At 51.0% G+C, this 25,633-nt stretch overlaps 1 protein-coding gene across 5 annotated transcripts in view; it reads left to right on the forward strand.

The window, feature by feature from the left end:
- Window positions 1–12,642: 12,642 nt before the first annotated feature.
- Window positions 12,643–25,633, forward strand: part of UBE3C (ubiquitin protein ligase E3C) — a 112,340-nt gene continuing 99,349 nt past the window's right edge. For 4 of the 5 annotated variants that reach the window (XM_047696106.1, XM_047696110.1, XM_047696107.1 and 1 more), the window contains exon 1: window positions 24,658–24,765. In XM_047696106.1, the coding sequence (XP_047552062.1) occupies window positions 24,673–24,765 (93 nt within the window). In that variant the 5' untranslated portion in view covers window positions 24,658–24,672. Of the gene's footprint in view, window positions 12,831–12,863; window positions 13,020–24,657; window positions 24,766–25,633 lie in introns of those variants that run through there. The other variant, XM_047696109.1, reaches the window with a different exon arrangement.

Genomic DNA, 25,633 nt, shown 5'->3' on the forward strand with positions numbered 1-25,633 from the left:
CTTTTTCCTTTTTTATTGTATCAGGTTATGAAATATCGATGGGAGGAAATTTTTCTTTTTCTTTTTTATTTATTTTTTTAAAAGATTTTATTTTTATTTATTTGACAGAGAGAGATGACAAGTAGGCAGAGAGGAGGGAGAGAGAGGGGGAAGCAGGCTTCCTGCTGAGCAGAGAGCCTGATGCAGGGCTCGATCCCAGGACCCTGGGATCATGACCTGAGCCAAAGGCAGACGCTTAACCCATTGAGCCACTCAAGCCCCCCGGGAGGAAATTTTTCTTAATAGGAGTTTGTCACTAGTGAAGAAAGAGGGAATGGATTGGAATCCAGGCATTGGCGTCTCTCTGTCTGGCACATCTCGTGGAGCCAGGGACCGGGCATGGATGGTTGGTGATGGCTAATGAGACAACAGGGCAACCAATGTGACTGGCCTCCTGCCACACAGAACCCTCCCCCAGCACAGGACCTCCCTCCCCCAGAAGCAGTCCTCTAACAATGGCACCAGAAGCTGGCCAGGCCCACATCTCACTGGCTTCCTCTCCACCACAGGGATGCATCTTGTCTAATAGGCACCAAGGACTTGGTGTCTTCGGGGATGAGTTGTTGAAAAAGAAAGAAATAGAGGGGGAATCTAGAGATTAAAATAAATTTTGGAGACATAGCAAAGAATTGTGACCTATGAACATCATTTGAATCCTGACTCGAAAAAAGTAAAAAATGATGAGACACTCAGGGAATCCAAACACTACCCAGATATCTCCTGCATTAAGTAATTATTTTTCATTTCTTTGGGTTTAGAAAAAGAGCAGTCCTTGTCTTTCAACCATACATCCTGAAATATATAAGGAAGAAACAATGCGATTTTGGGGATTATCCTCGAAATGATCGGGGCTGGGAAGAGGACCCGGGTCCACCGAGGAAGCCCGACCAGTTATGAGCTGGAAACTGTTGAAACTGACTGATCGTTCATGAGGGTTTAGGATCTTTGGCTCTCTACATTCGCATATGTTTAGAATTTTCTCTGGTAAAAAGCTTTAAAAATTTCCATGGTGTTCCCTGGGCAGATGAAGAATCCATTGCTACTCATTTCCAGATCAGCCGCTAAGGCCAGGGTTGCAGGGGACCTGAGTACCGGACAGGGGTCCCGCCTGAAGGGAAGTGGGCCCCGAGCCACGGCGGGAGGTCCTGTAAAGAGGACAAAGACTCCAGAGGGCGACAGGTGACGCTTGGCCCAGTTCTGGATGTGCTCCACGAAATGTTCTCCCAGTCCTGAAATGTAAGGGAAAAGGCTCTCTTTGAAACATGATTGAGATAATTTTAGGATAATAAACAAGGTGTCGTGATATTAATGTAAAGAATGAGAATTGGAAATTACATCCACTTGGGTAATTTTCTTGACTTCTCTGAGTTCAAATATTTTAATCTGTAAAATGAGAGGGTTGGACAGGGTCCATGGCTATCAATCTTTGCGCCAGTTAATATTGATCTATTTAATATCTGTGTGTCAATCTTTGCACCTCAAAAATTCATTAAATATTTTAAAGTAATCACATTTCCTCAGGAAAAATATAATCATAAAGCTACTCACCAAATTTCATCAGGAAGGCAAGCTACAGGTGGGTCACGAAGGCTCGCTTTCCAGCACAACATGGCGCGCATGGACGTACCTTCACTGCTCTGCACTCGTTTATTCTTATACCCTGTTTTGTGTAGGAATGACTGTAAAACCCCGAGTCCAGGATACAATCGGGCTGTTATTGGAGATTTTTAAATTTCACTTTGTATCGCACACCAATTCTATAGTTTTTTCAATGAAGAAGTCCCAGGGCGTTGGCTCTTAAATAGATGGTGAATCCAGGCACCATTTCCAATTTCAGGAGGGAAACGGCCAAGCTTATGAAGCCAGTTTCTCCCTCCCCTGAGCCGGCAGTCTTGCATGGTTCTCTGAGAAGCTGTCACGGGGGCAAAGCAACGAAATCAGCCTTTGTCCTCACGTGCTAGGCTTCAGGTTTCCTCCCTGTGGCTGTGATTTTGGCACCGCAAAGAGGAGATTTCGCCTCGGAAGTTCCGTTTTATTCCGCTCCTGGGTATGTGCCCAATGGGACTGAAAGTAGAGACTCAAACACACTGGGTACCAATGGTCATCCCCGCATTATTCACGGTGGTCAGAAGGGAGAACAGTTGCAACAGCTACAACTGGATGCGGTCCAGCATCTGCCAGTGGAAGATGGATACACCCCGGCGGACATGTCCGTGCACTGGGAAATGACCAGCCTTGGAAAGAAGGACATCCTGACAGTGCTGCGGCGTGGATGAAGCTTGACGGCGTGGGCAGAGTGAGGTAGAACAGTCACAAAGGACAAAAACGGCACCGTCCCGCTCCCGTGAGGTCCCAAGAGCCATAAGACAGCGAGTGGGGGCGCAGCTGGGTGGGAGTTAGTGCTTCCCAGGGACGTAGTTTTCGTTTAGGAAGGTGGGAGGTTCTGGCAATGCATGCAGTGATGGGTGCACAACAGTGCAGATGTACTTAATGAAGCAGAACTGTGCCTTGAAAATGGTTAAAGTGGGGGAGTCTGGTGGGCTCCATCAGAAGGGCGGGCAGCTCTGGATCTCTGGGTGGTAAGTTCAAGCCCCACGTTGGGTGTAGAGGTCCCTTAAACAGATAAATAATTTTTTTAAACATTTATTTCTTTATTCATTTGACAGACAGAGATCACAAGTAGGCAGAGAGGCAGGCAGAGAGAGAGGAGGAAGCAGGCTCCCTGCTGAGCAGAGAGCCCGATGCGGGGCTCGATCCCAGGACACTGGGATTATGACTCGAGCTGAAGGGCAGAGGCTTTAACCCACTGAGCCACCCAGACGCCCCAGATAAATATTTTAAATAAAAAAAAATCAATCAATCAATCAATCAAGTGATAAGTTTTATGTTGTGGGTAGTTTTACCACTATTAAAAGATTCATAAGGACACAAACAGGTGATTGTGTTTGATGGGAGGGGGTGAGGCAAAGTCCTGAAGGAGGGACTGGAAAGATTTCCATGGCCTTTTTCAGAAAGCGGTCTGCCACGTTTGCATCAACCTGTTCGTAACACAAAGATACAAACGTTCCCTCAAATTTTGCAGATGTTGTGCTGTGACATTCAATAGTTTGTTACTAAGGATTTTCTTGCTTTTTTAAATTAGATTGACCGCTGAGGAGAGGGAGCGAGAACCCACCGTCCTGGGGCTCGGTGGCAGGCAGCACCCTGCACGGTGGGACAGGCCCAAAACCAGGCTGGAGGAGCCGACGGAGGAGGACGACAGATTCGCGAGGCGACCTGCTGGCGGCCCCACAGGGTCCGAGGGAGCAGGTGGGAGGACACAGCAGATGGACCCCACAGCAGGCCCATTTCTGGGCAAGGTCCCCAGAACCAGGTGATGCCAGGTTTGAAGGCTTCCCAGACATTTTCTCCCCCAAGGTTCTGTGGTTCTCTGGCCTTGGTGAGGCCAGGAGCAGAGAAGCCGGGGGAGGGCTTGTTCACACCACCCTGAGCTCCCTTCCCCACTGCATGAGATGCTGAAGAGGACACAGGTTACACAGTCATTAAGGCACAGTCTTTAATTCTAGACCTAGACAGGGTTTTTGTGTTGTTGTTGTTTTTTTAAGATTTTATTAATTTATTTGACACAGAGAGATAGAGATCACAAGTAGGTAGAGAGGGGGAAGCAGGCTCCCTGCTAAGCAGAGAACCTGACGTGAGGCTCGATCCCGGGACCTTGAGATCATGACTTGAGCCGAAGGCAGAGGCTTAACCCACTCAGCTGCCCAGGTGGCCCCAGACCTAGACAGGGTTTTAAGGGGAAAAACTGTCAAAACATGGCATCGCTCAGTTCATGAGCAAGCAGGACACCAAGGGGATGGAAGTCAGGCAACTGGCCCGAGTCCTGCGGCCACAGGTGATTCTGGAAGGCCCTGTCCACTATGGGCTGCTCTCTGACGCCTCTTGTCAAAATAGTCCTTTCCCATCAAATCTCGTTAAAGACTCGCCACAGCTCAATGTGACATCTGCTCCTCAACGGGATCCTGAACCAGGAAGAAAAGGCCAGCTTACTCTGGAATGTTCCAGCAGGGAACTCAGGTGCGCGCCTGGAGCACAAGCGGGCAAAGGCGAGCGGTCGGGGCGTCTGGGGCACACGGTTCTGCTGCCTGGGACTGAGACTCTCCCGATCGTTTCAGATTTTTCACTTGATTTTGAAAAGTTAAAATGAATCCAACCCATTCGGACACTGTCTGTGCAGATGCGGAGATCTCGGGGGGGCTTTGTGGATGGGACAGCCTCGCTCCTTCATCGGCCCGCAGGGACCGGCCGGGAGGGATGGAGCGGAACAGTCATTTAGAGGCAGTTATGGAAAATGACTGTCATACCAGAAAAGGCATGGGTCCTTGCGTGTCCAGCCTGGCTGCAGGCCGAAGTCCGGCACAGCACAGGCCTCCCGTTCGGCCCCTGGTGGGGAGGGTCCCGTGGGCACCACAGCCCCTTTCCAGTCCCTGGCTTGTCAAACCCAGTGGCAGACACACACAGTACTCCAGCCCACCAACACCTCCATCTGGGAACGTCTGGAACTGACTAGAACTCGGTTCTGGAATTTTCTTGGCAGAACCTGTGCATCAGGGTCTGAGTATGAAAACGGCAGTGCCGGGATCCAGCCTGACTGCTTCTCCTGGCAGACCCACAGTCCTGGCCATTGAACCCCCCACAGATCCAGATTTGTATCAGAGCTGTATTGCTGCCTAATGCATTACCCCAACAGCCAGTGGCTTAAAACAATAAACACCTCGCGTCTCAGTTTCCGTGAGTCAGAAATTTGGGAATGGCTTTGCCCGGAGGGTCTGCCTTGGGGTCTCTTGAGAGCTTGCAGACAAGATGGTCCTGGGGCTACGGCCTCATCCGAAGGCTCAGCTGGGGCTGGAGGGGCTGCTTCCGAGGTGCCAGCCTCTCCTGGGTGTGGGCTGGAGGCCTCCCTTGCCTGCATTCACCATACCTTTTCTCTTCTGTGTCCTGGTGCTTTGACTTCTGGGGCCTCCCTTGCCCTAGGAGCCCTGCTCACCCAGGGTTCACTCCTCCTTAGAGACAGTCAACACTGTCTACTTGGGAGAGCATCTTACAAATGCAAAGCAAGCCCTGTGGAGTCCGTGACCCTGTCATCTGCTCTAGCGGGCCCTCACACTCTGGGCCACCGCCTGTGGGCCCTAACCACCCCAGAGCAAGGTCTGGACAGTTGGGAGCAGCTCCTCTGCCCCAGAGCCCACCTAAGTCACTCAAACCAACCAATCCTAAGCCTACTTACCCTACCTCACCCACTCCTTCCTGCAGAACCAAAGTAAAAGCTCTTGTCCCTCTCACCACCACCTGCCCCCACACCTCTTGACTTGCCTTAATGCTTCCCACGGAGCTGCCATGGTGCGGCCAGACCCTTCTCTTGGGATCTAGCATACGGCCTTTCCCCAGGCAGTTTTCTCCCCGTCTGTGGCCTCACCATGCCTGACTGACAAAGCCTATAGACCAGACGCCCAGCTTAGTTCTCCCTATCCCTTGCAAATGCTCCCTGCGTGCTGCTACAGACACTGTGGAAGTCATAGCTGGAGGGTCACCCGCTTAAGTCTTGTTCGAATGACAACTGACTGCTGTGTGGCTGGCCTGGAGAGCTCTAGGCAAGACCTGGATTTTCTGGATTTTCCTTTAGGCTCACTGCTGCTTAGAGCCTTGGCTCTTAAATGAACACCTTGTATCAGAAGAGATTTACTACTCTAACTATATCTGTATCTCAATTTAATGAAAATGTTAAGGATACTTTGATGGTCTTGCGCCAGTGTAATTTTAAATAAAATGTCTTCATTCTTTGGCAGTGTACGCTGCCCTGATGTTTAACTATTGGAAAGTACTTAAGTGAAGTGCTTTACAATATTGTCTTTACAACATCGGCTTGTTTTACAGCATTTTTCCCCCAGAGTAAACAAAAAATGTTTATGGAAATATTTGAGGCAAACTTCGTCTATGTCACTAGACATTAAACCCTGGCTGATTGTAGATTATAAAGCAATGTATTTTGGGGGTAAAACACGGGGCTTTGGAGTGACACAGTAACTCTGGACTTGAACCCCAGCAATGTGCAAACCAGGTCTCAGACTTGTCATTAGAGAATCCAAGCCACGGTTTCTGCATTTGTGAGACGTGGGTAATGGTATTTACCTCATAAGGTTGTGGTGAGAAGCAGATACGTAAAAGAATCCATACGGCATATACTGTAATTTCTGTCAGAAAATGAATGCCCGAAACATAGTAGCTTTCATTTCCCCCTGCTGTGCTGATATGCTGTAGCGTTTAGTTATCTGCAGGCGACTTTGAACAGAAGCGTAAGTGTTTCTCGTTTGGAAGGTGACTACTTTGGCCAGGCTAGGGAGGAGGGGCTCTGCCGGCTGTCCCAGCGGCTCACCTCGGCCAAGGCCAAGCGGAGCCCTTGCCGTCTGGCCTCCTGTTTGTTGACACTCTTAATGGTCTAACCTTTTTAAGTGATTAAAATGAAGATGATGATAATGCATAAAAAGGGGATCAGTAAGACGTTCACAGTGTTTTACTGATGCTTGGTCTTTTTTTTTTAATTTTTTTTTTAAGATTTATTTATTTATTTGACAGACAGAAATCACAAGGAGGCAGAGAGGCAGGCAGAGAGAGAGGAGGAAGCAGGCTCCCCGCTGAGCAGAGAGCCCGATGCGGGGCTCGATCCCAGGACCCCGGGATCATGACCTGAGCCGAAGGCAGAGGCTTTAATCCACTGAGCCACCCAGGCGCCCCATGATGCTTGGTCTTTTGCTTTCGCTTATTGTTAAACTGGAAGCACACTTGGCCAAGAGCCCTCGGAATGTCGATGTTCAGTACTAACAACGGTCCGCAGAGATGAAGTCTGTTCAGTATGTCCCTGTCAGCAAGACCTCGGTCTCAGGAGCCATCTGCGCCAAGGCCTGCGCCTCAGCCAGGGTTGGCGGGGGAGCCTTTTGCCCACTTGGCAGGTGAAGTTGAGGAAGTTATCTGACTCATCCAAAGTCACACAGCCAGGAGGGGGAGGCTAGGACCCCGCCCAAGTGGGCGTGGCTAGGCCCCTATGTGGGCGGGGCTTGGACCCAAGGCAGCTTCTGAGCGATGCTTTGCCTCAAGAAAACATGTTACCCTAGAACCCAGCAATTGCGCTACTAGACATTTATCCCAAAGATACACATGCAGTGATCTGAGGGGCCACCTGCACCCCAATATTTATAGCATTAATGTCCACAATAGCCAAACTATGGAAAGAGACTTGATGTCCATCAGCAGATGAATGGATAAAGAAGATGTGGTCCATATATACAATGGAATACTATGCAGCCATCAAAAAAAGAAATCTTGCCATCTGCAGCAACGAGGTTGGAAGGAGAGGGTATTATGCTGAGTGAAATAAGTCAATCAGAGAAAGACAATTATTTATATGATTTCACTCATATGTGGAATTTAAGAAACGAAACAAAGGATAAGAGGGGAAGAGAGGAAAAAAATCAAAGAGGAATACAAACCACAAGAGACTCTTAATCATAGGAAAACAGGGTTACTGGAGGGGAGGGGGCTGGGAATATGGGGTAACTGGGGGATGGGCATTAAGGAGGGTATGTGACAGAATGAGCACTGGGTGTTATGTGCAACTGATGAGTCACTGACCTCTGCCTCTGAAACTAATAATACACTATGTGTTAATTAAGTGAACTTAAATTAAAAAAATAAAATTAAAATATGCCCTCCATAGCAAAAAAAAAAAAGAAAAAGCTAAACGATTTTCCTTTGAAAGTGGAAAGCATGCATAGATAATTGCACACATCGTTTAACCTGTCAGTGATAACAGGAAGAAGGTTTTGTTGAAGAATAACACGGCTGTCTATACAAGGCACCTTGAAAGGATGAGGTCTTAGGCCATTCTGTACTGGACGCAGTTCCGTTTTTAACAAAAATAAATAAATAATTCATAGCCCGTAATCTTAAAGAGCTTTCTGATAAAAAGAAAAAAGGCAAATGCTGATCAGTGTGAAGCCTAATTATGAGATCGGGAGCTTTCCTTCACACCCCTCTGGACACAGTTATGGGACTTCTCATCCCACATCCCGGCCTCCTGTACACTGACGTCCTGGTCCCTGCATTGAAGGTCAGAGTCACGTCCGATAACCAGGACCATGAGCCAGGTCGCTGGGGGAGCAACGTGATGCCCAAAGCACTTGGCCCTGGCCCGCAGGCCTTGGAGCCCAGTGCTGACCCCAGGACCCTGCAGCGTGGCACCCCTGAGGGCGGGTGCAGCTGAAGGCGTGCGAGGGAGCAGCTCCCACAGCTCTGTGTCCCCCTCGGGTGAGGCAGCAGAGCTAAAGGATGTTCATCTGGGGCCACACAAAGTTTTGACCTTACTGGATGACTGCAGCTGGAGGTGGGTCTGTCCACATGCAGGTCCCTGTGGGTTCCGACTGTCCCGGTGGTGAAGCAGGTGAGAACATCAGGGAAGGTGTGGACTGTGGGCCTCAGCCAAGGCGCAATCTGGAGGGCTGGGGTGGGGGCGGGGGGCCAGCTGCCAGAGCCGGGCCTCCACCCCAGCACAGGTACGGAACATGCCTGTAGGGGAGAAACTGTGCTTGCAGGCGTGCAGGGAAGGGTCCTGGGGATCCCACGGCGACCCGCATGGTACCTGCAGCTCTGAATCAGCTGGGTCCAATGGGGTAAGAGTGAGTTCCTTAATCAACTGGCCACAGGCCTAAGCACTTCTGCTGCAAAGCGCAGGGCGGGGGGCTGCTGGGGTGTAAACTCCCCACGGTTCCCAAGCCGCTGTGACAGAGCTCACCCTCGGTGGGCATTGGTGCCACGGACACGGCTCGGAGGGAAGAGAGAAGGCGTTTCAGAAATGCCAGCTAGGAGAGAAAGGTGACTTGTCAGGCCTGCTGCTGGGGCCTGCCCCACCGAGATTCGTGATGTGTGCAAGACGACAGGCCGTGGTGTCTTGAGGACCCGTTTCTGAAGCGGGAGAGCCGGCTCGGGTGAGACCCCAGATTCCCCTGCACGGGGCAGACAGCACACGGTCAGTCCCTCAGCAGGAACCAAGAACACTCAGCGTGATTTCCAGGCGTGGGCCCAGAGGAGCCCCGTGTTCGTGAACCTAGACTCTCATCTACCTGGGTCTGGAATGCCCTTGACTCCACTGTGGTCTCGGCATGCTCCCTGGACTTCCGTTCACCTCAACAGGCTTTCTGCTTCCACCTTCGATCTCTTCCTTGAGCCACGGGCCATTTAGAACGTGTTGTTCAAGCTCCGCCTTTGTGATCTCCCTAAATTTTCCGTCAAGGATTGGTCAAGGACTTCTAATCTCATTCCACTGTGGGCAGTGAACATATTTGGAATGATTTCCATTGAGGATTGTCAATGGTGAGCATGAGCCCACTCTGGAGAATGTCCCATGCGTTCTGCTGTGGGTGGCGGGCACTCCTGGTCAGTTGCGGCCCTTGGACTTCCATCTTGCAAAGTAATTTAATTTTTGTTCTTTATGTCCCCTGGAATATAATGGAAGAGCGCTGTGTATCCAAGTTTAAGGCATCTTATTGCTGTCATTTCATTAATGTTATGGACTGTCCCCACCCCCCAAATTCATATGTTGATATCCCCACCCCCAGTGGGACCTGGTCAAGAGGAGGGGCCTTCCGGATGTGATTACATCACCAGAGCAGAGCTTTCATGACTAGGATTAGTGCCCTAATCCTGGGGCCCCTGAGCCTTCTGCTGTGTGAGGACAGAGAGGGCGCCATCTGTGAACCAGGGAGCCATTATCACCAGACATCACATTTGCTGGCCTTGATCTTGGACTTCCAGCCCCAGAACCCTGAGGAACCTTTCTGTCACTTGTAAGCTACACAGTCTGGGGTGTTCTGTTACAGCAGCCCAAACTCAGATCATGAAGTGTTTCTAAAAGAAATTTACTCTTAAAATTATAGTACACACAGAAAGTATGTGTAATATATCTACATTTAAAACAATAAGCCAGGGCTTCTTGGATGGCTTGGTTGGTGAAGCGTCTGCCTTTGGCTCAGGTTGTGGTCTCAGGGTCCTGGGATCAAGCTCCACATTGGGCTCCCTGCCCAGCGGGGAGTCTGCTTGTCCCTCTCCCTCTCCCACTTTCCCTGCTTGTGCTCTGTCAAATAAATAAAATCTTCAAAAAAAAAAAAAAGAATTCTATTTTGAGATATAGATTCACATGAAGTTGTGAAAACGGTGCAGAGATATCCTATATGCCCTTTATGTAATTCCCTTCACATCGTATCTTACGTGATTCCGGAACAACACCCAAACCAAGATGCGGATATGACGGGGGGCGTGTTCATGGTTCTGTCTCATTTTATCACACGTAACCACCACTGATAAAGCCCCAGAACCCTTCCACCACCACAAAGACCTCCCTCCTGTGGCTCCCATATGGTCCCAGCCGCCCCACCTTCCCCTCCTTAGTCCCTCACAACGACTAACCCAGTCTCTGTGTCTAGGCTTTTGTCATTTTGCCATAGAAATGGCATCATCCAGTTTGTATGCGACCTGTTGGGAGTGACTTTTGCAGTCAGCGACATCCTGAGGGTACCCGGGGCACTGCCGGATCCCATCTGTGGGGAGGATACACCACAGTGGGGTTGACCACTGACCTTCAAAGGACATTTTGGTTGTTTCCAGATTTGGCCGGTAGAAAAAAACTGACACGAGCAGTTGCGTGTTAATGTTATGTGCACATACATTTTTATTTCCCTGGGGTAATGTCTAGGAATGCCAAGTTCTGGGCCATCTGGTAAGTGTTCGGTCTCATTTTTTTTTTTTTTTTTTTTTAGAAAAAGGAATGCCCAAACTCGTTTCCAGAATGGGTGTAACATTCCACATAGGGAAGGCTGAGTTTCTCCACCTCCTGGTCAGCATTTGGTGCTGTCACTATGTTGCATTTTAGCGGTTCTAATGGCGTTTATGTGATTTTAACCTACCTTTTCCCACTGCCTTTTAGAAATCATCGATTTCACGTGCAAGTATTTGCGGGCCCATTGTACAGTACAGCAGACCCCTAGGCGACCTGCAGTCTGGAGGAGGAAGCAGGACAGGACACGGAAGCAATCACATTCCACCGACATTCAGCCCTACCATCAGCAGCGCCCGCGCCGGCGAATCTTTTATCCCCAACTTATCCTTGAAATCTACTGCTGGTTTTTGTAGGGCGACAATGAAAACATCGTGTCTTCGAAAACAAACCCCCCCATTTTTAAGAGGTACATACGGACATGTTCGGAGACGATGTCTAGGGTTCGCTTCACAATCCTGGGAGCGTGGTTAAGGGCCGGGGCATGATTGACACGAGAGCGGGCGTGAGCGGCCATCCCCGAGGTTGGGCACGGGTGACGGGAGCCCGTTATACCGCTTTATACCCGGCATTACTGGACCTTGGAAGTACTTGTAAAACATCTTTGAAAATCCTTCGGAAGCATCCGGTTTGGGTTTTCTCCCCTAGCGTGGGGACAGAGCGCTTAAGTCCTCGGTGCCGCGCCGCGGGCCCCCGGAGCCCGGCACAGCGCGGGGCGCGGGTGGAGGCTGAGGCCCGAGAAGGGGCGGCAACGCGGGGACGGGTCGAGAACAGAGCCGTGTTCCCCGCCGGTCCCGGCCCCCGGGACGGGGACGCACCCAGCGGACGAAGGCGGCGCAGCCTAACCCCGGCAGGGGGTGCGGGAGACCCGGGCCCGGCACCCCCCGAAGCTGCGGGGCCCCGAGGCGCGCCGGAGACGGGGGCGGGAGCTCGGGCGGACTCGCTGGCGGACGCACGCACCGGCGCCGCCCGCACTCCCAGGCCCCGCCCGTCTGACGACCCCCGAGACGCACGACGCCCCGTTTCCGGACGATCCCCGCGGAACGCCGGCCGCGGTTCGCCGCGGAGCGCAGTGCCCGGCCCGGGGGGCGCAATGCCGGGCCGGGGCGCTCCGCGGGGCCGGGGGCACGGCCGGGCGGTCAGGGTAGAGTCCGCGCGCTCCGGCGAGCGCGGCCCGTGGGGTCTGGGCTCCGGCCGCGAGTGCGGGACACAGTCCGAGTGCGGGGGCCCCACGCTCTGGATCCCACGACGTCCGCGCGGGTCGCGCGTGGGGGGCCCGGGACCCGACACGGCCGGCCTCTCCCCGCACCGACCGCGGCCAGCACGCGCCCAGGGACTGCGCACGCGCGCGTCCAGCTCCGGCGCGCAGGTGCTGGCGCTCCCGCCCCGCCCCGTCCCGCCGCAAAGCCGGGTCACCGCGGGGCCTTCCCACGCTCCGGCGCGTCGGCGACGGGCGCGCGCACGCTGGAGGGCTCCTGGGAGCGCCGCGGCGTCGGTGACGGGCGCGCGCACGCTGGAGGGCTCGGGGAGCCCCGCGGCGTCGGCGTCGGGCGCGCGCACGCCGGCCGGGCTCCGGGGAGCGCCGCGGCGTCGGTGGCGGGCGCGCGCAGGCTGGCGGCCCGCGGGATGCAGGGCCTGGGCGTCGGCGTCGGCGTCGGGCGCGCGCGCGCAGGCGGGACCGCGCACGCCAGCCCCGGCCGGCGGCCATCTTTCCTCCCGGCGGCTGCTCCCGGTGCAAGTGCGGGGTCCGCGGCCCTGCCGGCGCCCTCGGCCTCGGCCGGAGCAGTGGGGAGGCGTGGATGAGGGGGGAGGTGAGGAGGAGCCGCTCCAGCTGTGTGTCGCCTCCCCCCCCCCCACCCACTCAGGCCGGGCTGGGGCTCGGGGTCGCCCCCCGGCACGGTCCGTCCCGCCCGCAGAGACCCCTCCTCCGCGCCCACCCCTCCCCGCGGAGACCCCTCCCCCAGGAGCCCGCCCCGCCCGCCCCGCTGCTGTCAGGGTCGGGGGCTCCTCCCAGATGGGATAAGCGGTAAAAATGTTCAGCTTCGAAGGGGATTTCAAGACGCGGCCCAAGGTGTCCCTCGGTGGCGCCAGCAGGAAGGTGAGAGCGGCCTGTGCGCGGGCTTGCGGCTCCGAGGGGGCGGCCGGGCGGGGGCTGCCCTGCTTGTGGGGCTGCGGGCGGAGGGGCCTGCGGGCCGGGCCGCTGCCCTTCCTGCGGCCGCGGGGGTGCGCGCCGCGCCGGGGGCCGGGGACGCGGTGGTTCCCGCGCGCGTTTGCGGACGGCGGTGCCGCGGCCGCTCCCCGGGCCGGGTCTGCGCGGCGGGCGGTGTCCGCGGCCCCGCAGCGGGGCAGGACGCTCGTGGGAACCCGGCGCCGCCAGGCCACGCGCCCGGCTCTCCGGACACCGTGGGGTCCTCGGGCCGCCTTCCTCCCGGGCTCGCTGCTCCGTCCCTCGCGCCGCCGCGCGCGCCCGGGGGCCTCTGTCCCGGCCGCTGTCCCTGCCGCGGTGCCCCGTGCGCTCGCCCCGACGCCGGCCTGGCTCGTGGCTGCTTCTCCGTACGCCTGGGATTCGAGGCCAAAAGTAAGACGCGCCCCGCGGGTTCGGAAACGTGCGGCGGGCCTGGTCCGTCGGCGCTTACGGGTCTCTCCGGCGCGGGGCGCTCCTCTTCGCTCGCTGACCCGCGCGGGTCGTGAGGTGCAGACCGGGTGGGCGCGGAGTCCTCGGCGGATGCTCGGTCCCCGGAGCGGCGTACTGTTGGCTTCGTGCTGGGCGCTGCAGTGCGCTCCTCTGTCCCGGCGGCGACCCCGGCACGGAGCGGGCAGGCCTCCCCCCCCCCCCCCGCCACCCCGGTCGTCGTCGGGCCTTGGGGTGCGCGCGAGCGGTTGGCTGCAGGCGGCCGGCCGCCGCGAACCCTGCAGGTGCCCTCTGCCCGCCCCGCAGGTGCAGCGGACAGGTGAGGGAGAGCTCATGAGTGCTGCCCATGCGCACAGCGAGCTGCTGGCCGGTCACCACCGCAGAGGCCGTGCCGCTTCCCGCGGCTTCGCCCCGAAACCGGAGCGCCCCGCATGCGCTGCTCGCGTGCTGTCGCCTCGACGGGCAGCACCGCTCCGCACGGAGCAGCACTTACCTGTTGATCAGAACCGCGGGGAGATGGCATGTCTTGGTGTTCAGCCGTGCACAACAATTTTTCTTTTCTTTTCTTTTCTTTTTTTTTTTTTTTTTTTGGTTGAAGTTTAGACTAAACAGCTATATGTGTCTTAGGTCATGTCCCTAGAAGAGCTTGAGGAGGTGACCTTGGTGCACATGACATTGGGGGGGAGGGGGCAGGGAAAAGGAGGTCTTTTTGCTTGGAGTCTAGCTGCGGCTCAATCCCACCAAGAACTTGGAACCATGGCTGGCATCACAGAACCGCCCCTTCTTGAGCTAAGGGGGCTAGAATTTTGTAAACCCGCCCCCCCCCCATCAGTTGGTCTATGGCTGCAGGCCACCCCTGGGGTGACAGTGGGACTCTGACACTGCTGGCCCTTGGCTGAGGGCAGTTATCCTGGGAAGGTAGCACTCAGGGGCCAACAGTACTTAACCCACAGTGGCTGGGGATGGGTGCACTGGCCTGGAATCGGGGTGAGGAATCAACTGCGGGTTCAGCTAGGAGGATTTTTACAAATGACTGCACCGTTGTGACCACCCCCGCCCCCCCAACCAAGTAACACTCCCAGCATTCCATAGGCTTCCTTCTGCTCCCTTCTATTCAGTATTCCTTCTCCCCGAGATAATTGCTGTGTGATCGCTGTTGCTGTACCTTAGTTCTGCCTGTTGAACTTTATGTGATGGGTCACATACAGTTTGTTCCTGAGTTGGAGGTCCGCATTCTGTCCCAGAGGTGGAGTCCATTCTCCTCGTTTCGTTGCATTGTGTGATCTGTTTTTATGGTGTCTTGAGGACACACACCCGCTCCTGTGCTGGGTCATACACACACTTCGCTCTAGTGCGCACATCTGAAGTGTCTAAGGGTATCCGTGGCCTCACTTCCTTTCAACATTTCTTATTGTCTGTCCTTAATTTCAGCAATTCTGGTGGGGATGTAGTTTCATTGTAATTATAGTTTTAATTTTGTTTCTTGGCCAAATTGTTGAGCACCTACAAATGCATATTTCCTTAATTCTCTTAAGCTACAATGTAATTCTTTCCCCTCATTTAAAAGGTAAAAGGTTATAATGGTTTTCTTTCATGTATTGAATTATTTGTAATATTCCCTTCTTTCTTGAGCTTGGTGGAACACTGAATAGTGCCACCTTTTGAATACATCTTTTCTTTTTCCAAATTAAATGACTGTTTTTCGTGTTTATTTGTAAAGATTCTGTGTAGCATCTGAAACATAATAAGGAAAATTCCATGCCCTCATTATGGTCTTGTTGAACAGTTAAGATTTAAACAATTAGAAGTCAAATAACAGTAGAGAGTAGTTATTATGTTCTGGATTTCTGCTGGGGCTGGTCCAGGAAAAGGTAGAGTTGGTTGGGGCTTAGTCCTGAAGGATGCAGAGTTAGGGTTGGTGGGAAACAAGAAGGGCATTCTAGGTGGTGGGAGGGTGTACATGGAGTCAAGTACATACTGGGTTCCGCTGATTCTAAGTCACACAGTTTCCTTCTTTTAGTATTTCTGTTACCAGGGTACATCTTGGCGGCATGGCATAGTTCATGGACAGTATTTTTATTTCCTTTCCTGTAGTGCAGAGAAGAATATCTTAGGTGCCATTCGATTACAAGTATAGAAATCCACTGAAAATTGCTTAGCAGGGGGAAAGTGTATGGGAAGAATTTGATAGTGTCTCAAAGAATGTGAGGACAGAAACACACCCAGATACCAAGTCATCAGCACCAAGGTGGTTATTCTCGGTTTTTCTCCTTGGGCTGCACTGTCTCCTTCATTCTTGTCCTTGCACGTGACCTCCGCAGTGTATGATTTCCTAGTTGAGCTGTTGCCGAGACTGTCGGATCACAATTCCCTTTCTTAGGAGAGGAAATCCGATTGGTCTGGGTCAGCTTCCCACTCGATGAGCGGAGTCTGGGACGGGGGTTGGAACCCTTGGTACAAATAGAGCAGTCTAGTTGTGTGAGTAGTAGGGAGTGGATTCTCCAAGAGGGGCAATTGGTTGTTGAATGGAATGTCTAGGTTTCTGTGGACATAGGCAGAGATGTGTAGCAGGCTGTTGATTGTACGTGTGTGAAATGAGGGACATCTGAGCTAGGTGTGCGGATGTGGTAGCTGCTGTCAGATACATGACTCAGGATAGAAGTCTGAGGGGAAGGCTCAGAGTCTGGGATGGGGTGTGGCTTGTGGGGCATTATAACATCTAATAAGTGTGGAGAATACTTAGGAAAGAATCATACTTGGTGTGGGCTGAGGTGGGGAGGGGGAGGAGACCACAGTGCCAGGAGCTGCAGGGGTGCAGTGAGGAAACAGTAACAAGGATGAAGCCCGCGTGACTTTATGGGGATGATAGTCCAAGGTCATAGGACTTGTAAGTCAGATTGCAGTACATCAGGGAGTGAATGGAAAGTCAAAAAGTGGCTAGATCTTTTTTGAAAAGGACTTGAAGAAGGTTACATTCAGGGGCTAAGGAAGGTTTTGTTTTTGTAGGGAGGGATGGGAGAAAGTTGAGCAAGTTATAGACTGGGGAAGGAGCAGGTGGCGGAGGGAGGAGTTGTGGAGCTCTCAGAGTGTTGGGGAAGGCCAATGGGAAGAATTAGGTGTGAGCAGAAGAGATAAATTTTTTGAGACTTACAGGGAAGAAATGCATGTGGTTATGGAAAAGTTAATCTTTTTTAGGATTTTATTTATTTTTTTGGCAGAGAGAGAGAGAGAACACATGCATGGACACAAGCAGGGGGAGCAGCAGTCAGAGGGAGAAGCAGACACCCTGCTGAGCAGAGAGCCCGATGGGGACCTCCACCCCAGGACCCTGGGATCATGACCTGAGCTGAAGGCAGATGCTTAACTGACTGAGCCACCCAGGTGTCCCTGGAAAAGCTCATAGATAGGAGAAAGAAAATTAAAATTTCTTTCCCAACTTTGCGTAGACAGTTGAGGAAGAGTGGCAGTAGAAATAATATTTCTTTAATTTTTATCCATTGCTTTAAAAAAACTTAGGACTTTATTTTTTAGAGCCTTATAGAAGAAAGTCAGGCAGAAGGTACAGAGTTCCCTTCGCACCCTCTCCTCCACCTCACGTTTCCCCAGTTATGAGCGTCTTGCGTTAGTGTAGGTCATTTGTCATAATTGATAAACCAGTATTGATACATTAATGTTCACTCTTTGTGGTTGTATCTTCTGTGGGTTTTGGCAAATGTATAATGACATATTATCCACCCTCAGAGTATCATACAGAATAGCTAATTGCCCTAAAAATCCACCCTCCTTTGCTTACTCATGCTCCCCCACACTCGTGCATCGTGTGGTAGGAGTGTTTGGTTGTATAAGGAGGTTAGAACTAGGGCGCCTGGTGGCTTGGTTGGTTCAGTGTCCAGCTCTTGGTTTCTGCTCGGGTCGAGATCTCAGTGTCCTGTGGGGGAGCCCTCGCTCAGAGCGGAGTCTGCTTCTCTCCCGACCTCTCTCTCTGCTGCTCTGCCCTTGTATGTGCCCTCTCTCTCCCAAATAAATAAATCTCTAAAAACAAAACAAAACAAAAACTGCAGAACTGCCTTCCAGAGTGGCTGTCCTGTTATCACTGCCGCCAGCAACGAATGAGAGTTCCTGTTGCTCCACATCCCCTCCAGCATTTGGTGTCGTCAGTGCTCTGGATTTTGGTCATTTGAATAGCTCGTTTTAATTTGCATTTCCTTGATGACACATGATGTAGAGTGTCTTTTCATATGCTTATTTGCCATCTGTATGTGTCCCCTTTTGCCCATTTTTTAGCTGGGTTTTTTTTTTTTTTTTTACTTTATAATTTTTTTAAAGTTATTCATTCATTTGACAGAGAGAGATCACAGCAGGCAGAGAGGCAGGCAGAGAGAGAGAGAGAGGGAAGCAGGCTTCCTGCTGAGCAGAGAGCCGGATGTGGGGCTCGATCCCAGGACCCTGAGATCATGACCCGAGCCAAAGGCAGAGGCTTAACCCACTGAGTCACCCAGGCACCCCTTAAATTAATTTTTTTTAAGTGGCCTCTATGCCCAGTGTGGAGCCCAATGCAGGGCTTGAACTCACAACCCTGAGATCAAGACCTGAGCTCAGATCAAGTTGGATACTTAACTGACTGAGCCATAAGGCACCTTTCCCTGTTGTTTTTTGTGTTTTTTTTTTTAAGTTGGCACTTGGTATATGTGTTGTCACGCTACTCTGTGTATATTGCAGTTGAAAATAAAACTCTTGTGGCTCTGTCATTAAGTAAAGTAAACATTTTTCTGAGATCAGATTTATGTTAATTTATTGTCAGGACTGGTATTATTACATCACTGTTTCATTTAGCAGTACCACTTCCGTTCTCTTGGACATAACTGTTGGTAGCCTTCATATATGGGGTCAGAAAACTAGTTCCCCATAGCAGGTAAGGTTAGGAATTCTTGATCTGGTTCTTAGGGAGATCAGGCCGAAGAAAAGGGCTGAGACTTTTGTCTAGTTTCCCTTGTACTTGTAATCAGGGCCTGGGGCGAGGCAAGTGAGGCAGCTAGGGCACAGAATTTCTAGGAGGCACTCATTCAGGTTGGACAACCGCAGGGCTCCGGGTGGCCTCACTCTCGAGGCTGGCCCTGCGGCAGCACCACAGGCAGCTCCTTACGTCTTGTCCCCCAGGTACCTGGCTTGCCTCACCAGTCCCTGCCCGGCTGGGCACGCTTCAGCTGCTATTATGGCCTAGGGACCTCCTCACCCACTGAGTCTCTTAGCTAAGGGAGCACATAGGAGGTGTCACAAGAGCACACGGGAGCTGCAGAAGAATTTCTTGCAGAAGCAGGAGGGAATTCTCTCCGGGCACTTTCCTTTTATTCTTGTAACTTAGTGAATGCAGACGGAGTTTGGAAGTTGGACATCTTATTCTTTGGCAGTGACCTTATTTTATGCCACCGTAAGAGTAGCTGCTTCTACCCGTTCCTGCTCTCCAGCCTCAGCCTCTTCACGTTTTCCTTTACTTACACTGTCAACAGGAAGGCAGGAGTGGGAACTTACTCTGTTGGCTTGTCTCCATATAGCCCCTTGCGTTCTGTGCTGAGCAGGTTAAAGACAGACCTTATCAGGTAGATCGGCACAACCTACTTGGTGGGGGGCGGGGGGTACCGTTTAGCTTCAGAAATCTCAACAAGGTATATCCCCTCTAATCCAGTAATTCTACTTCTAGAAATCCATCCTAAGGGACTAATTTGACAGGTGCATAGGAAAGATGTTTGGGAAAAAATGATGATTATGGTGATATTCACCATATTAAAAACTTAAAACAACATAAATGTCTAACAATAGGAAATTTGTTAAGCAAATGGTCACGTAACAACGTAATGGAACACTATACAGCCATTAACATGGTCATGATGTTTGTTTATTAATATCTGTACTTTAATGTCATATTTATTAAAATGATTCATTGTTTATGGAAATAGCAGATTACAAAACAGTGCTGCAGTGAGCATTTAAATGACAGTAATCTAAACAGTTGTGACATTGGGGTGTCTGGCTGGCTCACTCAGGAGAGCATGTGACTTTGTGTGTGTTTGTTTATTTAATGATTTCTGTTCTTCTCAGAGAGCGTGAGTGGGGTAGAGGCAGACTCCCCACCGAGCAAGGAGCCCGATGTGGGGCTCAATCCCAGGACCGCAGGATCATGACCTGAGCCGAAGGCAGACACTTCACAGACTGAGCCCCCTAGGCGCCCAGTCATGCGACTTTGATCTCAGGGTTGTAAGTTCGAGTACCACGTCGGGTGTAGAGATTACTAAAAATCTTTAAAAACAAAACAAGACAGTCATGATATCTACTTGCCACTTTCTGAGTCTCCAGGAGATGAAGGACATGTTCTCTATTCAGTGTGACAGTGGATTGAAGCAGTGCCTTCTCGTCATCTCAGCTTTGTGGGGCAGGTGTCCGAGAGCAGCTGGGGTGGTGCTGGCGGCTCAGGGTCTCATAGAGGCTCAGGAGCCTAAAGCTCGGACTGAGCTGTGGGACCCACAGCGGGCTCCCTTGTCCGCGGACCTGGAAATTAGTGCTGGGGTGTGTGGGGGGGTCAGCTTCCCGCCGCCTGCACTCTTCTGAGGGCTGCTAGTGTCCTCGTGACACGGCTTGTGAGGTGAGAGGGCGCAGAGAAAGCGGCGTGCCTGTACGACGCAGTCCTGAAGGTCACGTACATGTTCGTCTGTTCTCTTTGTCCATCCAGTCCATACTCAAGGTGAGAGGGGTCAAGCTGCACGTCGTAAAGGGAAGCAGCATCAAAGAATTTGTGGGAATATTCTTTTTTTAAAAATGTATTTTATTTATTGTGAGAGAGAGAGTGCGTGCGTGTGCACAGCAGGGGGAGGCGCAGGGGGGGGGAGAATCCCAAGCAGACTCCCCCCATTGAGTGCAGAGGCTGACACAGGACGGATCTCACGACCCCGTGGTCGTGACCTCAGCTGAAATCAAGAGTCGGAGCCTCAACCGACTGAGCCCCCCAGGTGCTCCCGAATTTGTGAAAATATTCTAAAGCCACCACAGAAGGGGTATCAGTTTTAGCTAAGTTGTAAATGCTAATCCTACATGACTTCTGTATGTTATTTTTCTGTCTTAACCTATTAATATTTCAATATTATGGCTTTCCTTTTCTCCTACTACATTGAGTCAGTAGTTATCAGCTGTGTAACTATTACGGAAATAATGAAACAGTTGCAAAGCAAAAAGTGTCAACCAAGTAATTTTTCAGTAGACGTTTTGATGAAACTCAGCTGATTTGGAGACAGCGTTGTAGCTCTGTGCCTTGGAAACTTACTCAGACGCCGGTCATGTGCCGCAATTTGAGTTTACTTAGGGCAACCCGACCACCCTTGGGGAGAAGACTGGATGTATAGTAGGGCCGGGGGGGTAGATAATTTGGGGATGAGTGTTTTTGGGTTGTCCCCGTGACAGCTACAGGGCAGGAGGCAGACGTGCGGATGTGGAGGAGAGGTGAGTGAAGTAGGAGACGATCGTGGTACGTTTTTGGTCAGGGGAAGCATTTGGACAATCCACTACCGGCACGAGAGGAGGAGGCTTGTTTTCCTTTTCTTCTAGTGCTGTCTGTGTCCTATTTCCAGAACCCCAGGCAAGTGGTATAAGGCTAGTGCCATAGGCTTCTGTGTGCCGGGCTGGCTTTCTTGCTACTGTTTATATGTGAGTATCGTTGCCGTCAGTGAGATGGACCCACATGGAGAGAGGAGTCCAGCCGTGGGGGGTGGTGATCACCTGCACACCGTCCAGCGGGGCTGGATCAGGGTAGGAGAAGAGAACGCTGGGGAGAGGCCATCGGGGGCCAGATCATAAAGGGTTCTGGGGGTCACACTCAGCACATCCAGGCACCTTGGTGAGCCAGTGAAGGACTCTACGCAGTGGAGTGAGGTTTTGGGAGACATGAGTGTGGGACAGCGCAGGTGGCTGGAAACCAGGCGAGAGGCAGCCAGAGTTTGCAGCGGAGTAGTGAGGGCCCAGAGCAAAGCGGTGGGCTCTGGGTGGAGGGGAGTTCAAGGGCCGTTGAGGAGGCAGAATTGAGGAGCTCTGCCGTGAGAGGGTCACCTTGGGTGTTTCTCTGGGATTACCAGGGTGGGTGGTGACTCCAGGAACCAAGACGATGTTCTATTCCGGGGGCCTGTGCAACGTGAGGCCTGTGCACGTGCTGGTCAGGACCTCTGGATAGAACCCGGGGACCATCTGTACGTGACTGAAGCTGTGAGACGCACCGGGATCCTCGGGCCGGTGTCCCTCTGAGGAGACTTGTAAACTTGGAACAGAACTCTGAGGGATGCTGGCATTTACAGTAAGAGCAGAAAAGGGGCACGCAGTCAGAAAGCCCGCACGGATGTCCCGGTGTGGCTGGCCACGCTCCCCGTCGGAAAGCACTCATCCGCGAGGGAATGAGCAGAGGCGGTGTGCGAGAGGTGGGCTCATGGGAGGACCCCGTGCCTTTGTATGGGGCTCGATTCTGAGGCTTTTGTTTGTTTTTTTTTGCTCTAGCCATTCCTCTCTATCTTGTATCTGACTCTGTGTTATCCCAAAGCTGAGTCAAGTCATTCAGTCTGTTTTCTAAAATTAAAATTTTGGGGGCACCTGGGTGGCTCAGTGGGTTAAGCCTCTGCCTTCGGCTCAGGTCATGACCTCAGGGTCCTGGGATCGAGCCCCGCATTGGGCTCTCTGCTCAGCAGGGAGCCTGCTTCCTCCTCTCCTCTGTCTGCCGCTCTGCCTGCTTGTGATCTCTGTCAAATAAATAAATAAAAATCTTTTAAAAAAATAAAAAATTAAATTAAAATTTTGTTCAGTTTTTAAAAATTACTATACATGCTCATTGCATGAACTTTGTATAAAGTATATGTTTATGCTTTGTTTTTGGATTTTAGGGTTTCTTTATTGTGAGGAACATCTTTAGAGCCAAAAATTGATCATTATTTTTTAGGACAAATTGAAGAAGTTGCATTGCTTGGTCACAGTATGCACTTCGCAAAGGTTTTAGATGCGCTTTGTTCTCTAGAAGAAATTGTACGGATGTCTCTTCCGGGGCGGGGCAGTGAGTGCCGCCTGCACATCCTCACCTTGCTGTCAGACCCTGGGGACGTGTTTGTCTCCAGGGAGTCCCTTTTCTCCCCTTCCTGGTCGCAGTGACATCGGCGGCCGTCCTCCCGCGGGCGTTTGGCTTGTGCCCTCCTATCTCCGTGGCTCCTGGAGGCATGTGCACTTCCTGCCACACCTTTCTGAGGGAGAGATCAGAGCCCAGCGAGTCCAGAACTTGAGTGAAAACTACAGGGCTCGGGAGCCCTGGTCCGTCCTCTGTGTTGCTCGGTGCTGTCCTGTGGCCTCCGCGTCTCGCGTCCGCCTCCCGCTTCTCTCACGCCCTCCTTCAACTGCGGGGAAGTTGCAGGACACGGCAGTCACTGCGAAGGGGCCCTGAGAAAATCCCGCTTCTTTTTGAACTAGTTTTCCTTGCGATGAAGCTTTAATGCTCTAATGTTTTGAAGGAACTTGAGTAAACTCTATTGCGTGGCAAGCAGCACGATTCATATCACATCTTCACTACAACATGTGAAATTGCAGAAAGTGCAGTGGAAACCAGAGGAAAGGTTTGTCCCCATAACCAGCTGCGATGGAGTTGCTCATCTTCTCTGGGCTTCTCTGTTTCACATCTTGTAATATGAAAGTCGTAATTCTTGGTAACGAGAAAGTCAGACTGAGTTATTACTCATCTTCCTCGCTTTAATAATGTTTCCATTTCCAGTCTCCAGGCTGGTGACTTTGAAACAATATTCCCTTTTTTTAATTGAAAAAAATTGTGAAAAGTGAAATCCAGCTAAAGGGCTTACAATGACACCTTCCTCTCACAGAGATTCCGGATTTCCCCACGAGGACCAGTGTCTTCAGTGTCTGTTCAGAACTAGTCTAAACACAAATAAACATGCCCCCCTCACTTCTTCAGTAAAAGTGAGCAACACACTGTTCTTCTCCTTGGCGTTGTGTCTTAGTGATGACTCTTTTGGTCTTTGTAGTTCTGTTTCCACAGGTGCACAACATCCCCCTACGTGGTTTGTGTTGTGGAACCTCTTTCCTGTTTATGTGTGCGTCTGTCTGCGTGTCTGCATGTGTATGTGTAGGTTATTTCCAGGGCTTTGCTATTAAAATGGTGCTATATTTACCATCCAGCTCTTATGTAAGAAAAGAAGGTCTTTCAGAATTTATTGTAATGGGATTAAGCTATTGCATTTTGTGTTGGATACTTTATTTTAAAGTGAGTTCCTATCTAATTATAATGTTTATTATAGAACATTTAAAATATACTGAAATGAAGAAAAACTACCTCTTTGGAACCCCACCCTCCGTTTAAAAATAAAACACTGCTAATACGTGGGTAAATTTTTTTCTAGTCTTTTTCTATATATGTTTCGAATTAGGAGTCGTATTGCACATTCGGTTTCGTGGATACGATCGTCAATCATCAGTTACTGCAGTTGATGCACCTTTAAATATTCGTTGCATGAAGTGCTCTTATATTTTCATCATAGATGGTGTATTATTCACAAATAATACTTCTGGTAACATTTAACATTTTAATTAACTCAAAAGGAAGTGTCTTACTTGATTAGTCTTTTAATTGTGTCAAACTGCTCCTGTTTTGGCAGTCAGTGCACGGATAGGGAAGTAACTGACTCAACACCCGTGTGAGACTGATTATTCTGTTTACACTGTTAAATGGAGTAAATTGCTAAAGGGAGATAAACCCAAATAGCAAAACGAAGGAAACTTTGTTGTTTTTAGAAGTCAAGATATTAATACGCATGCTAATGTTCTTTTTATAAATGGGTAGCCCATTTGAGCATTTGGAGTATGGAAGTCATATCATATAAATGCACTCTGACTTCAGTGACCGTAATTTTTTTTTATTCTCATAGTTAATGAAATCTGATTTAAACTATATATGACTTACACTTTTAAAAACTTCATTTTGTTACTACAAAATGTGTCTGCATTTAAGAAAAGCATTTTTTCCCCATTTAAAAACATCTTTGTTAACGGTATTTTTGAAGTTTGGCCATATTTAATTTTCAGAGAAGATAAGATAATGTGCCTCAAGCTCAAAGGCCAAATAGAGAAGCTTGGTGTCATTTGCTCCTGTTTACATATCGGGAGAAGATGCAGCGTCCCGGCTGTGGAGGTGAGATTAGCCCTGAAAGTAAGCCTACGTCTGCGGAGAACGGGCTTAGTTATTCTAAAAGCATCTGATGAGAGTGTTTATGAAACTGGCACGTAACTGCCCTCAAAATTCCTAACGTATCTAGGCCTGTGGAGTTTAGAACGTGAAATGTTTTCCGTTGTACGTGTAATAAACTGGAACCAAAAACTTGTTAAGAATCAAAATCCGGGGGCGCCTGGGTGGCTCAGTGGGTTAAGCCGCTGCCTTCGGCTCGGGTCGTGGTCCCAGGGTCCTGGGATCGAGCCCCACGTCGGGCTCTCTGCTCTGCAGGGAGCCTGCTTCCTCCTCTCTCTCTCTCTCTGCCTGCCTCTCTGCCTACTGGTGATCTCTCTCTGTCAAATAAATAAATAAAAAATTAAAAAAAAAAAAAGAATCAAAATCGAATGTTCTTTGGCGGGTACTTTGCTGTTCTTTCCTCCCAGCACCTCATTTAGAACCTACTCTTGGTTACGTTTAGCTCCTTTAGAAACCTTCTCCCAGGGGCGCCTGGGGGGCTCAGTGGGTTGAGCAGCTGCCTTCGGCCCAGGTCATGATCCCAGCGTCCTGGGATCGAGTCCCACATCGGGCTCCTTGTTCTGTGGGGAGCCTGCTTCTCCCTCTGCCTCTGCCTGCCGCTCTGTCTGCCTGTGCTCGCTCGCTCTCCCTCTCTCTCTGACAAATAAATAAATAAAATCTTAAAAACAAAAACAAAAACAAAAACCTTCTCCCATAGCTTCATTTGCTTGTTATTCCAAAAGAGCGAAGCATTCCATGGGCAGGGGCTATAATTGGGGCAATCAAAAGTAACGATGCAAAATAATCGCGTCTCATCCCCCTTTCACCCCAGCTC

This window comes from Lutra lutra, chromosome 11 (assembly GCF_902655055.1).
Source record: "Lutra lutra chromosome 11, mLutLut1.2, whole genome shotgun sequence".
In the NCBI taxonomy this organism is placed as follows: Eukaryota; Metazoa; Chordata; class Mammalia; order Carnivora; family Mustelidae; genus Lutra; species Lutra lutra.